At 42.1% G+C, this 15,659-nt stretch overlaps 1 protein-coding gene across 11 annotated transcripts in view; it reads right to left on the reverse strand.

Annotated features, from left to right (window-relative positions):
• The window catches only part of LOC108429267 (girdin), a 62,241-nt gene extending 49,384 nt beyond the window's left edge, over nucleotides 1-12,857 (reverse strand). For 5 of the 11 annotated variants that reach the window (XM_037533080.1, XM_037533081.1, XM_037533079.1 and 2 more), the window contains exons 1-3: nucleotides 12,106-12,857; nucleotides 11,891-11,991; nucleotides 2,698-2,806 (exon numbers count right to left, since the gene is read on the reverse strand). In XM_037533080.1, coding sequence (XP_037388977.1) covers nucleotides 2,698-2,806; nucleotides 11,891-11,991; nucleotides 12,106-12,168 — 273 coding nt within the window. In that variant the 5' untranslated portion in view covers nucleotides 12,169-12,857. The remainder of the gene's footprint in view (nucleotides 1-2,697; nucleotides 2,807-11,890; nucleotides 11,992-12,105) is intronic. The other 6 variants (XR_005129412.1, XM_037533083.1, XM_037533082.1 and 3 more) reach the window with 2 other exon arrangements.
• Nucleotides 12,858-15,659: the final 2,802 nt, after the last annotated feature.

A 15,659-nucleotide genomic window follows, 5' to 3' on the forward strand; every position in this document is an offset into this window, starting at 1 on the left:
CTTGTTGGTTTGAAGTCGGGGACCTCAGTTTTGAGGAGAGTTAATTAGTAAGTTTGCACCGCTGGGAGTGAGTTAATGCTGAATCAGCTCTTTTTAATCCTGCACTTTTATTGAGTCACACTTGAAGCATAATGCTTACTGGTGTGGGCAATATTCACATATATCACTTCATTCTGAATCAGTCACTGATGTGTAATCTCAAGTCTGATCATCACTAGACTTATTAAACTTCAAAAGGCACAAAGAGGGGTGCTTGTGTTTTGATTCACTAGAAGAAATCTCAGCCATGTGTATTAGAACCACATGCTTCCTAAACAAACACGGAAGGGCTACTCCTTGGGGTGATGCTATCAACTGGAAACGGGGGCAAATTTCTACTCAAAGACCATGAAGAAAGTCTTCAGTGCACACACAAAAGAAAACAGCTGGTGAAATATGTTCAGTGACTGAAGTGGCATGTGATTCAACTATGACACATGACTATGGTGGCATGTGAATAGACGACCATTCAGCCATTAAGTTCAAGTTATTCTTTTTTTCAGTGTGAGATGAAAAATTTTATTTGTCTGCTACTATAAATTGCCCTACTGTCACTTTAACTTTCATTCTTCCAATCTTAAAACCAATTACAGTTACAATCACAGTTACAGCTGTGCCCTCCTAACAAAGGTTGTTCCCAAAGACGTTACCAATATTATGCCCCCCACCAACAGTCACACAAGCAACTACCCCAGCTCACTTCAGCTGCCTCGCCCATTAGTGTTTCATATGCTAAACTGGCTAAAAGAGACATTTCTGAGGAGACTGGATATAAGATAATCCACTTGCAAAAGTAATGGAAAAGTAGAGAAAATGAGTGAAAAAACAAGACTTTCCAAAAGTGGAGTACAAAAAATAAAGAAAGTGGGACTCAAGACAAGGTAGACCAACAAAACGGTCACCATCAGATAAACAGTCCTTAAAGCATTCATCAAAACCCAAGCTCCATGCTCGCTTCAGAACTGAAAAAAAATCTACCAGCAGTTTCTATCCATCCTTCCACTGTGATACGACGACTCAGTGTTATGAGTCTGTAGCTATAAAGAAGCCCTTACTGAACAAATGCGATAAGACTGGATGTTCGAGACGTGGAGTACGGTTTTATGGATTGATGAGTCTAAATTAACTAGGATTACTTGAGTCATGAGAAGCAAAAAACGCAAACAACCTTTAAGACTAAAATTTGGAGGTACAGAAAAATATCCTCGCAGATTTCTTTGAGGACTGTAAGGACGTTTTCCGCAAAGAATGGAAACCATAATAAAGGTAAAGAGTGGACAAACTAATTACTGAAAAACGTGATCTATTTAGCTGCGTCTCCTGTATACGGTTCTGTTATAAATGTTTCTGTTTTTCTGACACTATCAAATAAACAATATGAACTAATTTGGCTGCTTTGTCTGGGAATTAAATGAAGGAAAGAGTGGTCTGTGAATGTGTATAGTCTTGTATTGCTTGTTTATTTGTTTTAAATCCCACCATGAGGCTTAACATTAACAATTTTAATGACTGATCTTTACTGCTAAACATTATTTATAAACACAAAGCATAAAATTTGTTCTGTGGTCTGAATATTGCTTAAAGCTATAATTCAGGAGTAGTGCAATTGGGGGGGAATTCCACTGCCCTGTAGAACATGCTTTCTTGATGTCTCAAACATTCCAGCAGTCCATTGCATGCAAGCCCTGTCACGCACAATTCCTAAACTTTCAGGAAAGTGTCAGAAACCTAAAACAACTGAAACCATCTTAGTGGCCAAACCTAAAGCGGTTTAGGACTGATCATACAAGTGTCCTACTGTCTTTTTTCCTGAGACTGAGATACTACACTAAAATTTCTGAATTGTATTAATTTTGCAGCATTCATAACCCCACAAAAATAAATAACAATTTTCTGTAACGTTGCTAATCTAGGTGGAGTAAATCCCAATTCTTTATAAAAACAAACATACACCATCAACAGATATTGGCCCAGAGTTCTCATACCTAGCTGCACCTGTCATTTTCACAACCTGAGCTCTGCATGCCTCACACACCTACACCACACACACTTATAGCCTATCATTTTTGGTTCGCTGCATCATGTTTTGTGCCAAAGGCTACAGATGAACTGCTTTTAAAACATTAATCCAAGACACAGTCTCATTAGATCACTAGCCTGTAACATTTGCATTTCATTGCATAGTGGAAAAACACAGACAAATTAAATCAGCTGAACCTCAAAGTCTCCCTCAACGCACAATATTGAATCAACCACATCTATGGCCTCTGAGGATCTGTGTAACGCATTTGCAGTGCACTTGAGCACAGCTCCAGTGCTGGACAGAAAATGCAGCACCATCTGGAAAACAGGCAATATGCCCACATCACACCAGCCACAGGCATATGAGTGTGAGTGACCAGAACAGTGTTTTCAATGTGAGTATCTATTTACAGTGTTTCTGCTTCCAATTTGTTGCAATCGTTTTTGATTAACACATGTGTTTTGCACTGGGAGCTTTTATTCCCAATTTAACTGTTTAACTGTGTACGTTGTTTATTGTGTACTATGTTCCAGCACGTCCTCAGCAAAATATCAACAAACAAAGCATTACAATCAATAATGACAAAAACTGGGCCGCCTTTTTGAAAGACCTTATAGAAAGCACCACTGACTCACCTGATAATATGCTTTGATCCGCCGTATAAGGATGGAGAGATTCTGTACGCGTAATACTGGGTCGTTGTTCACTTTCTTGGTGACTCTCTGAGTGGACGCTTTAGGATTTCTGTGAAAGAGAGAAATAAAAAACAATTATAGCTCTAATGCCTGGTTAGAACAAAGCAAGAGCTGCTGTTTGCTTGTGGAAGGTTACATTAGCAGCACATGATTATGAGTGAGACAAACTCCTGACAGCTCAATCTCATACATGGGGTCAGGGACACGGTCAAATGTCACTCAGATGGTTAAACACTTCATCAAACCAATGCAAACATCTGTTCATACAGACGCCAAGAAAATACACCAGTGGACAAAACTGCTTCAAATTAACTGTTTTTTTCTTGGAATAAGAGAGACTAGGAAATATGACGGAGGCCAGAAGAAACAACACCAAACAATAAACACAGAGCTTTTTTTTTTATGCTCTACTGGCACTATCTGGATCACTGCTGCTACACTGTGTTTTCACTGTTTTTCTACCTCAGTAACTGCTGTGTTTATATGTCATCTGACTGCGTGACTCAGATCACAGCATGTTAATATCTCTGTACCTTATTCCACTACCTCATGTCCAGAATGAGTGCTGTGTCGGTGCTGCACTGTCCTGCCTGTTTATTGTGTCTAATTCCTGTTTAATTTATCGTTACATTACATTTACGGCATTTGGCTGACGCTCTTATCCAGAGCGACTTACAATTTGATCATTTTACACAATTGGCCTGACTGCATGTCTTTGGACTGTGGGAGGAAACCGGAGAACCCGGAGGAAACCCACGCAGACACGGGGAGAACATGCAAACTCCACACATAGAGGACCCCGGTCACCCGGCCAGGGAATCGAACCCAGGCCCTCCTTGCTGTGAGGCGACAGCGCTACCCACCATGCCACCGTGCGTGAATCGTATTCATGTATTGTATTTATTTTTTCGCACTTTTAGTTCCTTGTTGCGCCGTGTTGTTCCTGGAGGAATGTAATTTCACTCCACTGTGTACATGTACATAGATGGAATGACAATAAAAGCCTCTTGACTTGACTTGACTTGACGGTGCTGAAGGTGGTGTTTGTTGTGGATTTTCTCAGCATTCACAATTTGTTTGAGATGACCCCAGAGATAAAAGCTGATAATAAAATAAAAAATAAAATAACATAAAATGGTGTCCTGTAACTTTTGACTCACCTTGTATATGTCTTGATGGATATGTAAAGGACCAATGCACAGCCAAATAACGTTTCTTATAGCAAATTATTTTAATGTATCATACATTTCTAATGCTTATATAAACACCATCATATGGAGCTCATAAGTGCCATTATATGAATGCCAATATATGCAGTTCTCCTTCAGTTTAACCCCCCCTACCATAAGCTTCTATGGAAGCTACCCAGTAAGTGCTGCAGAGAGAAAAACTTTTCAGGAGCAGAGAAAACCCCCCTGGGCTTTTCACTCTTCTGGCCTAATTATCACACAACATCAAGGAGTTTCTGTGTTAGTCCCACCTATAAAACACCTAGATGGAATAAAAAAAGAGTAAAAGGAGAGCTGAAAATAGCCAAAAGTAATTCTGACCAAAATCTTGGCCCTGTTGTTTAAAGCTTAAAAAAAGATTTCCAGCTGGCCCTGCAAGACACACCAACCCCTTCAAAACAAAAAGTGTTGCAGGGTACAGGGACACATACAAAACACCACCACACCATATATTTAACAGCTATATCTGACCGTCTCTCTGCACAAACAAGAGAGACAAGCTTGAATTCTCTGAGGCTCCGTGGGCCAATCAGCTCAGCCTCACAGACCATATTCAATTTTGATGATCCTCAAAATTGAATATGGTCTATGAGAACACAGAGATTAGCACATCTACAGCTTTGCTGACCTTCTTCACTGGCAGATGGCTTGTGTTTAGTTAGCCACTGACCTTGTTTCTCGCCCAGGCTCTTCTGATCCAGCTGCCGTGCAGCGCGATGACAGGCAGTTATGCAGATGCAAATGACAGGTAAAATGGTCAAATTTCCCGGAACAGATGATAATGACATTAATCTGGACCATTTTTTGCACACACAGAGAACACACATGTACGTGGGTGAAAATTAATGAGTAGGGACATGAGGATATGGGAACTGTGGGCCGATGTCAATTTCTGATATTGGTTATGTACATATCTGTTGCTGCCAATGATGATGCATAAACTGGAACTACATCCACCTGGATCAGCATTACAAATCACGCAAATGCAGGAACATTCTGCTCTTTCATAGTATAATATAATATAATATTATGTCAGACATAAACATCTGTTCGATGGGGTTATTTTCTTTAATAAACATGCACCAATACCAATATGCTTCTGATATCATTGTACATCACTATTAAGGGTGCTATGATTTTAATACAGTTAATTAATGTAAACTTAATATAAAACTGTATGCCCAATTTGCCCCATGGTCTCTCATTTGTCTCATTTCAAAACTAGGCATCTGGGTGCATCCCGTCGACTTTTATAGCGTTTATAGCTCATTGCAATCTTCTTTTTATATAAATTAGCATTTTTTTCTGAGCCAAACCAAACTGAATTATATATGATAATTATGCAAGACAAGCGTTGTAAAACGTAGCAATTTTTAACGTGTAAAATATCAAACATCAATTTTTGACCTCGGAATCGAAAACATGTGCATGATTACAATTCTAATGCTTCTGCATTTGTTGTACAAAGGTCTCATGGAGACCCATATGCATCAGGCATGTTACAAGTGAACCTTGACACAGTTCCTCCCCTCATCCTTAACTGCCCCAGATACACATACATACACTCCATGCACATACAGTCATTCGTGGCTACTCACTAGACGGTGAAATGGCTAACCCGTCCGTTCAACTGTGTCACTCACATCACGTGACAGATGTATAGCCACTGAAGGGTAAACGGGAAAAAAAAAACAACAATAAAACAAAACCTCCCATCAACATGGCTTTCTGATCTGTTCAGTACGAGGATAACAGTCCAGCGATGTAAAGTACCCCACAGTGTTATTATTAAAACAGCGATAAAGCAGCTGATGAAGACCCACACTGCAACAAACAGCCATTCAGTGGTAACAGCCTTAATGGTGCTTTTGATGTAGTCCTACGCAAACACACACACACACACACACACACACACACACACACACACACAAGGAACAAGGTCCTTTTAAGAATAGTGTGAATACACCCATCACGTGACCTCAAAGCGCATGCCTATCCGGGAGGCCTTTTAGACGGCCTCGACGGGGGGTGGGCTTAACCCCTTAATTAAATACTGCGGTGGGAGCTGTAATCCTGTCAGCCCAAGTCCTGGTTAAAACAGGGTGAGCCGGCCTCGTGGATGTTAATTTACATCTCATCCCCAAAATGGTAAGGAAGTGAATCCAGCATGGTATGGAAGCCTAGCGCTGACTTCCATCATTCTCTCTACTAACAGTCACTAATCTGAAGGTGGCAATTCAACTGCATGGATGTTGGAACAATATAATCGATTATAATCACTAATAACAACGTTCAATAAACAGGGCTGGGTTATGTTGTTTTTATATCTGAAACAGAATCTGAGAGTGCGCAATTTTCAAACTGCAAGAGCTTCAATTTGAATTGTATCCTATGTGACTCAAAATCGTCTTAATAAGTTTCAAGTGGGGAAAAATTTTAAAAAGCCTGTGAACTGGCAATATGGCCCACTACAAACAACATTAAAGCCTCAAGCCTGAAAAAATGGATATGCTGGTCTTCTTGTGGAAAACTACAGCCTAAAATTTAAAAAATAGCATTTAATTTGTAATCACTATAAGGGTCAGAAAAACTGGAGTTAGAAATTTATCCGCATCATTCAACCCTACAAAAGTACACACGTGTTTTTTGCCAAAACAACATGCTTGAGCTATTTTCAAATGCAAAACGTGCTTGCTCATATTGCACTATTGTTATTGACAATTGAATTGTCGTGAAGTTAGAAATTTACACCCTTAGTAGTTGCCTGCAATAGTGTGGACAAACCCAGTGGAATTTTGGCTTTGCTATGACAGAAAAGAGAGGAGAGATAGACCGAGTTGATGAAGCAGTCCTTCAGACATCGGCGGCCGACGCAGAAGTCAATAGTCGATGCAGAATGCACAATGACCCCAGGCACTGCTGTGCCACGGAATAACCTACTTCTGACAGGCTGCATCATTCTCAGCTGGTGAGGGTGGGGAGGGGGAGGACAGAGGCGGGATAACACAAATACTGTCACGGAACAAGTGGCCTTTCCAGTGGAAAGGAGAACCGTTTTCTAGAGCTGTGTTCTAGACATGCGGGTGACACATTAGACAGAAGAGGAAGGAGAGGGTGTATAAACAAAACAAACGATGGGAGAAGAGAAAAAATTCTATCCACCAAAAATCTAAAGACATGTTTATCAACAGCCCTCATACCAGAGGGCAAAAACACATTAGTCGCCCATCGAAGACCCCAATTTCAGACCAACCAAAAAAGAGACCGAAGCAGCCAATCGGAGAAAACAATGCCCACTCACGCCCCTTACAGCAGAAAAAAAACTAGCCGTGAAACGCAGAGATCAATCTGTACCACATTTCAATGGTTTCATGGGCAAAAATACTAATTAAGGATTTTCTTTAAACAAGAAGCACAATTCATTATAATCATAAGCCACAATATTTTCAGTACAGGCCTTACTGTGGGTGGATTTGCCTTTAAACGTAATGGATTTTGTATAACTATGAGACTGGAGGGCATCTGTATGTTTCCACTGACTTCAAAAAATTCCTACAGGGCTCCTACGTGGCCTTGTTAAAATAACACTCCTTCCAAGGTCATGACAACTGCTTCCTGTGAGACCAACTTCAGAGTATTCTTTAAACAGCACAACATTCCCATTCCATCAGTTCGGAATCTGAAACTCATTACACAGATTCGGCACCAAAAAACAAAAACAAAAAAAAAAACAGCCCCTACCATCACACAGATGCACCAGAAATCAAGGAGGCATTTCTTCCATCCAGCAGATAAGGATGGAAAGTAGGCCAGTAAGAGAGATAGAGTGAGGAAAAGCAACAGGGAAGCAGGAATGGATGTAAGTTCATTCTCAGACCTGGCAGATAACAGAAGAAACAGCGGCAGCAATAACGGTAGAGGTGCTGGGGGGATGGAGTCTTCTCTTACCTGTCTGCATCTCCAGACCAGATTGACGTCTTTGATCTCCCAGGATAAAGAAAGAGGCAAAGGACAAAGGAAGACACGTGCCGCTTCCCTTAAAAACCCAGAATACGAGAGAAAGTGAGAAGAAAACCAGAAATGTATTGTCTGTGCTGGTGTGGGTCTATCCCATTATCACCCTCTGTCTGTTCGCAAAAAAGCACTGTGGGGTGTGAATTGGGGCTGCTCGAGAGAACACGGCCCAATCGGGGGATTAGCGTAATTAAACTGTTGTCATTCAACAGATATCTTATCGGCTTCAGCCGGTACACTGCTGGGACAAAGTGGTGATATTCTATGTGTGAATGGGGGCTTGTGGGGGTCCGGCTGTGAGTTAGTAATGCGAGTGTAGATGAGTGGTGTAAAAAGGCATTGATGCATTGTGACAATTCAACTTCACTGAATTTAAAAAGTGTTAGCTGATTATAATCCATTAAAATAATCCAGTATAAAGTGTGCTTAAAACTCTCGCCAAAACAAAATTCTTAAGCTTTTTTTCTGACATAAACAATCAGACAAGCATGTTACTTTAATTGCCTGTGTTTCAGTACTGAATCGCATTAGTGTATTCCACACATCTTAAAAAAAATACTCTGAATTATACCAAAGCAAATGACGAAAAAGGGGTGAAATTTGAGAACTCGTTATTGACTGAAACATTTTCTAAAGAAACGTAACCAAATCAATCAAAGTGAAGTCAGGGAATGGCACTGGTTTTTACAGGGGAGCACCCGAGCAGAGGCTGGCACAGCTCCAGAGGCAGAAGCACAACCTGGAGTCTGTCGAACAGCTTCAGGTGGTGCTCACGGTGGCGTGTAACTTGGGGAGCTTCTGGTTATGTGGAGCACCAAGGGTGGAAAGGGTGTGGGACAGACCTTTCGTCACCAAGGGGCGGGAGTTCACCTCCACCATCTGTGCTGCATGCTTTATACCGTTAGATAATCCAGGCGGGATTCTGTCCTGCAAAGAGGACTTTGTGTATGCTAAACTACAGATTCTCTGTCAGTGGCCAAAAGAAACGGGGCAAAAGGTAGAGCTTTCTTATGCGTTACACAAAGTAGTATACATAACCACAGGGCAAAACACGGGTCATGCATCGTTCATGACTGTCTTTGGAAAGAAATTCACAATTTCTCCCACTGTAATACTTTTTAATCATTAAAATGCATCTATCCGAAAGACCATACTTCTTACAGAAGAAAGGAAATCTAACTAACAGCACCAGAGATCAACACTTAATTCTATTTACATAAAGGCAGGCAAGCCAGCTCACAGACAAACATGCAAGAAGACTGAGACAATCTATAAAATGTTGCATCCAAGTGTCTGTATTGATGTCAGGGTTAAACCAGCAGCGCCCACCTCACGTAGTACACGAGTTTCATACAGTGGAGAGAGATAAGATGAAGCTGGGGTTACCATCTTGTTTTCTTCATTACCCATTCAGACATTTTTACTCGTGAATCATATATCTGTAGACAGCAGGGAGAAGTAACCGCAAATAACCAAAGCGCCACCAAGAAGGCAAGAATTAAAGAACACCTAAGAAGGATGAGGACATATCTGAGCAGCTGTGCAGTTAGAAATGCTTACTTACTAGGCCAGCATTACTTGACGGCACATCGACTGTCATGACTATTTCTCATTTAAAATAAAAGCTGTTGCCAGCTTTCATTTAATACGAGCTGGACTCCTCAGTATCTCAGCGTAGCATATAAATAAATAACAAAAAATAAATGTGGGCAGATTTTAGAATAAGTTAATTTGCGTGAAGGCAATACTGTGTGTATGTCTGTCTGTGCATCACAGGGGAAGTATAGTTTTGAGTTTGGAGTGAGTTGTTCTGAATCATGTAACTCCCTGTCCCACTCCACCCCTGGCTAAAGCAAATATCTTGCTTGGACAAGAATCAAAACTTGCTGAAAAAAGGAAGCTTTTCAAAAAAAAAAACATACCATCAATTGATTTAACATTACATTTATAAATTCCTATTTACACTGAACGCACCATCTCGCACTTCTTCAATGAAACACTACAAATGCATCAGGCTCCCACCTCCAGGGCACGTTTCTCAACTACACCCCAAAAGTCAAATTTGTTAAGACGAATGGCAAGATCAATCCCCCTGCAGCCATCCTTCTGGATAATGACCATTTGTGTCAACCCCTTTAGGAGAGCTAGTATTGATTGTGAGCCAGACTACAGCATGCCAGAGTTAAAGCTATAATGGATGTAACGCCAACAAGTTCCTCTAATTTCTGCTGGCCAAATTAAATTAGGCAGCAAAGTGCAGGACACTGTGTCTGCCAAATTCTACATTTCAACGTAGACAAGTGGTGGTCACTTGGCAAAAGAAGGAAGGGAAGTAAAATATCGACTTAGTTATCTGAATTCAACTGGGAGAACCTTTTCTATAAACATTGTGGTTTGCGCAAAGACCACTGCACGTAAGCAGGAAAAGTGAGAAAAAATTGGGGTGCCAAAAAATACCAGCCGCACACGTGCTTCGCAAAAGACTCACCAGTGTCCAGAATCACTAACCAGTTAACACGCTTGCCAGTTAACAAAGACCTGCTTCACTTCACTTCACAGACAATGTGGCTTCTGTCCGAGAGCCATGCTGAGAGGATGAGCGCCAACAGCTGCCCAAAGCTCAGCACCAAAACGAACGGCCTAAAAATCTTCAATCAGTGAGGAAGACTTCAGCTGAAGCTCACAGCAGTGACACAGAATTGCATATGTCACTTAACATACAGGCTAATGACATGCTGCAAACTGGGCCGGTCAATAGGTGGGCTTGGGGGTATTGTATATTCTGAAAACCATGCTGACAGGACACATATGACCATGAAAGAGCTGCATGTCTCTGTTCAATCTAAGGTTTCAACACCTCTCTATAAAAACTGACAGGGTTCAGTAATGCTCACACTTTCATGAACAAGATATCACGTGATTTTGGACAAAGTATTTTATTTATTTACACATCACACAGCAAATATTTTGCATGAACAGAGACTACAGCTTCCTGAATGAGAATTTAAACTGGAAAGTCTGGAAATAACCGTTGATTACTGTGTATTAATGCACTGTCCCTACTCCCTTCTCATATATAACAGTATTATTAAGCCTTAGTTCCTGTAAATACTGAACGCATTTACTTCTCCAGCCATAAGAGACACCCGGGTCTGGGCTTTACGCCGAACTGCACCCCCTAGAAGTCAAACTTATTAGATGAATGGTAAGGTCAGTAGCCCTCTAGCCATTCCTCTGGATGATGAGCATGTGCAACCATCTAAACTGCTAAAAGACACCCAAACCGCCCAAAATCACTGAAAAATTACTGTTACAGATCTTGTTGACCAGCGAAGGTCAAAAGACCTCTCAAATCACATTTGAGACAACACTAAAAGCTGATTCACGCATCGTGTGCTGTCATAGTGTCTGAAGACAAATGTATGACTTGACAAGCGCTTCCGTATCCATAAATGTGTCCATCAGTTACTGACCAGCACTGACATCTGACCAAAACGTTTCTCTCTCATAGCAGTTCAGCAAATCGGTGTAAGGCTCTGTAGTAACAGACAGACCCAAGGGAAACGTATACCCTTCTCTACAAAGCATGAACGTGTGTATATGTGAAGAACATGATGATTCCAGCTTGCTGAGGCTAAAGAAAACCAGGAAAATATATAAGCAAATGCCAGATTTTTCCCATTTGCATGCATGCAATGGGTGGCAGCAAGAGCAGCAGCTGACTTGAAGTGATATTTTGGACCAGACATATTTCTTGGGAAAGCCATGTGAAGAGATGGGTGGAGACGGCTGGATATTTGCTCCAGGTGCCGTGCATATTCCTGCCTTAACAAAAGGCTCCAAGACCCTTCTTTATAAATAATAACCTACCACGACTGCCCTGTACTTACATCTGAAGCATGACCTCGTTCAAGTACGCGCCGTCCACTAATTCTACGTACTCGGAGAGCTTGCTTCCATCGTTCACGGTGGGCTGGACCACGGTCTTCACCTAGAACATTTCAGACGCGTATTATTAATAATGCACAGTGTTATGAAATCGTCTACCTCTCTTGTTTATCACACGGGAGCCAGTGAGGGAAAAAAAACAAGACCCCAATCTTACCCAGGCCACAAGAGGAGTGAGCAAAAACTGCTCCAGCAAAGGCGTGAACACCTCGTTTTCCATCTTCCCCCAGTCGTACAGTGAGATGTTCCACAGAAACGGTATTCGCTGAATGACCACGGTTTTTTTTCTCTTCAGTCGGTTTTAACGGCGCTCTTGAGTTTTCATTTCATTGAATAACATACTTTAATTCACACAAGTCGTTCCCTCCTTTTCAGCTAAAAGCCCAGACAAAGGTCCAGCAGCGCTAAGGGAGCGGAGAGCACCAGCGTAGCCCGAATTAGCAGCGAATCCTCTCGGGTCGTTGGCGACTTCGCCTCTGAGGTGGAAGAAATAACGTTAGCGCACATTATCCTGCTTTCTCCTAAGACTGGCCGCCCTGCTCGCTTAAATCCCCGAAACAGCTAAGCAGCGAAACTGGAAGGCGAATAAAAGCCTCCAAACATCGTCGCTTCTTCCTCAGGACGAGAAGCGCCGTTACCGTTAGCCGGCTAGGTTAGCAAACGTTCAAAAAATGACAAGAACGAGCCGTTAAACCGACAACGAGCGGAAAACGGCGGAAAACTCGCCACCGAAGCTTTAACCAAGGCTTCTGTCTCTCAAGCCATGTTCGTTTTCCAGCGGCACGTTTCTCTTCGCGAAACGGACACTAATCGGACGATAATTCCCATTTAATGAGCGTCTCCAAGAATGTGGGGTTTTGGCAGCGGTGGGGTTTCTCGTCTCCTTGCCTCCGTCTGAAGCGCCGTCTCTTGTGAACGATTCGGTTCTTTTCAGTCGCTCGATCGAACCGACTCACGAGTCACAACTCACTGAATAGAGCTTTTGTGCGGCGCTAACGCTGCTGCGCCTGCGAGTTCCCGTAAAAGCCTATCCCCATTAAACTATAAAACGCATAATAACATGCTAATAACAGCACGTAGAGTTGGCTTACACGCGAGGAATGTGAGAAGGAAGCTTGTCTTAATCATTATTGTTAACCCCCTATCCTGGGAAAAAAAAAATCCACATTATTGGCAAGACTCGTTTAATAAAGGCTGTAACGTTGACTTGACTAATCTTCCTGGACGTTAGACTCAGTCGCTGAATCACTGCATACAGAGGAAATGAGAACAAAGTCGCCCTGACCGACGAGTCAATGAGTGGTTGAATCAGATGTTTTGTTTCATTGAAACGGACAGTGCGAAAGAATCGATTCGGCAAACTGAATCGAACTAAACCATCACTAGGGCCAGCGCCGTCCGCGCTGAGATTCCGAGTCCGCGCCTATTGGTCCGCGTGTGATCCGCAGCACATAAAGACTGTTTCTTTCCCGGTGAGAATACCGTTTTATCAGGTCGGCGCCCGGGCACAGCACCATATTTTAAATACAGGCGAATCCCAAATCGCTTGCTGCTGACATGTACGACACTACTGGGATGTAGAAGCCGTTATTTGGCCATAGAGCCATGTGATGTACTATTAGGACTGAAACGCCTTTATTTTATAGCCAGGGTGGTTAGTGATCCAGACGGCTGCAGAACCGAGCCCTGTGTAGTGCACTATTGCAGAATGTAGGGAGCATTTTCAGAGTGAACCCAGTATGGAAATTGCCCGGATGTCTCCCTAAGCGCGCATAGCGTTACTTGCCTTTACGCGAGGTCGGATTGAAACGCGCCCCGTGGTATTTTGTGGAGGTGAGAGATAATATCTGTTTAAACATTTCTGTTTGCCTAAGGTCGAATACGGATTTCGCCAACTCCCACTTTAAAATACGCAGGAAAAATACAGCAAACTGTTTTTCTTTTCTGATTTGGTAAATAACATGTTGATCGATTTCGTTCAAAATAAACTGCGGAATAATTCGTGCGTTCTGTTCTCGTTGTATGCAACAAATGTGATTTTGATTTTGTATTTTATGCTCGTCGCTGGCGTTTTTCTTTGTCTGCACGGAACTCACGCGTTCAAGTATCAGCAACGCTGCTCTTAAACACGTCAAACAGCGCCCTCTAGTGGCTGACGAGAGTAGCTCGACATTCAGAGGGGCTGCTGGAATTATAACCTCCATATGACACTAAATGTAATGTCCAGTGTTATATAACATGTATGCAATATGTAATCTGCAGACATTTGAATACTCAGGACGTCGACATGTAATCTGACTGAACCCTAGTCACTTTGATTAACACGCAGGGCAGGATGACCTACATGAGCGGAAGCTCTCTCGCCTGTCCCGTGGAGCTGTTAATGAAACTTAAACGACCCAAACCCCTTCCCACTGAGCACCAACCCCAGGGCGATTAAAAACACAGGGGATAAAGTGGGCTGTGACAGCCAGCCAACGCGTTCTTCAAATCAGAGATTAAAACAAGGAGGCAGATCGGCTGTAAACTGTACCGCACATTAATATTAACAGTACAGAATGATAATGAAGTCATTTATGAACTGCCAAACTAGGAATGAGCATGCAAACACAAAGAGAACAGAAATACCTATAAATAGTACTCTGGAAGCATATTAATATAGTTGTATTATTCATATTATTATCGGTACTGTATTGAAAAATCATACTGGGGTATAATATACAGCAGCTATACAGAAACCACGATTAAGTAATGCATTAGTTTGGAAATGAGCATGGATGAAATGCTGTCCTAGGTTCGGCTGGAATGGGAAACATTCCTGGCATTACCCTCCAAGCTTGAAATTCACATATCAAGCTCTGCATCACTTCAAACCGCCTGACACATCAGCACTGCAGCCTTTTAGACATGCAATTACTGGAGCATCACCCACCACAATGAGTGCATCTGGCATCACTGGGGAGGAAAACTGCTGACATGAGCACGTTGCCATGCCAACCACCACCATCACTAAGCAGCAGCCTCGGCCAGTTCAACTGCTGCAAGGCCTCAACCGGCAAATCCTCTTTACTGAGGGGTTGAGCGATATTGTGAATAAGGTAACATTGCAATAGCTGAAGACAGGTTATCGATACTAAGTGTGTATCACGATATTTGTTTTTAAGTTTGGGAACAGACGAACTACACGAGTGAAACAGCAGCAGCACACTGCAAAAAGGCTGTGAGAAACTGGTGTTTAACTCAACATTTGCAAAAGTGCACTATTTAAGAAGAAAGAGGAGGAATAAATCCTTTTATAAAATGAGACGTCCTGACAGGCTGACATCTACTCCTGCTTGTTACTACACAGCTGCTATACGCTGGTTATCACTGTTTACAGGCCCCCCCGTGAGTCTCAATCAAAGCAGTCAGCCGCAAGAGGCTTATTACAGTGAATGTACCGTAGCTTAAAGGTGTCGTTACATGTTAACGGTGATAAAAAGCCAAAATTCATTTCATGTTTTTATGATTAGGCATGGTCACGGTAACAGCATGGTTTAACAGTAGGTTATGGTTGCCAAATATAATCAGACATCATCTCAGTTTTCATTTCAGTGCATAAATGCAGAACTCAGCTGACGCGTTTGGTCATGTGTTTATATCACGGCTCAACCAATCATATTTTAGAAACAGTACTCTCCCTTTATTGACTGCTTTTCTGGTCATTGTCAT

This window comes from Pygocentrus nattereri, chromosome 22 (genome assembly GCF_015220715.1).
Source record: "Pygocentrus nattereri isolate fPygNat1 chromosome 22, fPygNat1.pri, whole genome shotgun sequence".
NCBI classification, from domain to species: domain Eukaryota; kingdom Metazoa; phylum Chordata; class Actinopteri; order Characiformes; family Serrasalmidae; genus Pygocentrus; species Pygocentrus nattereri.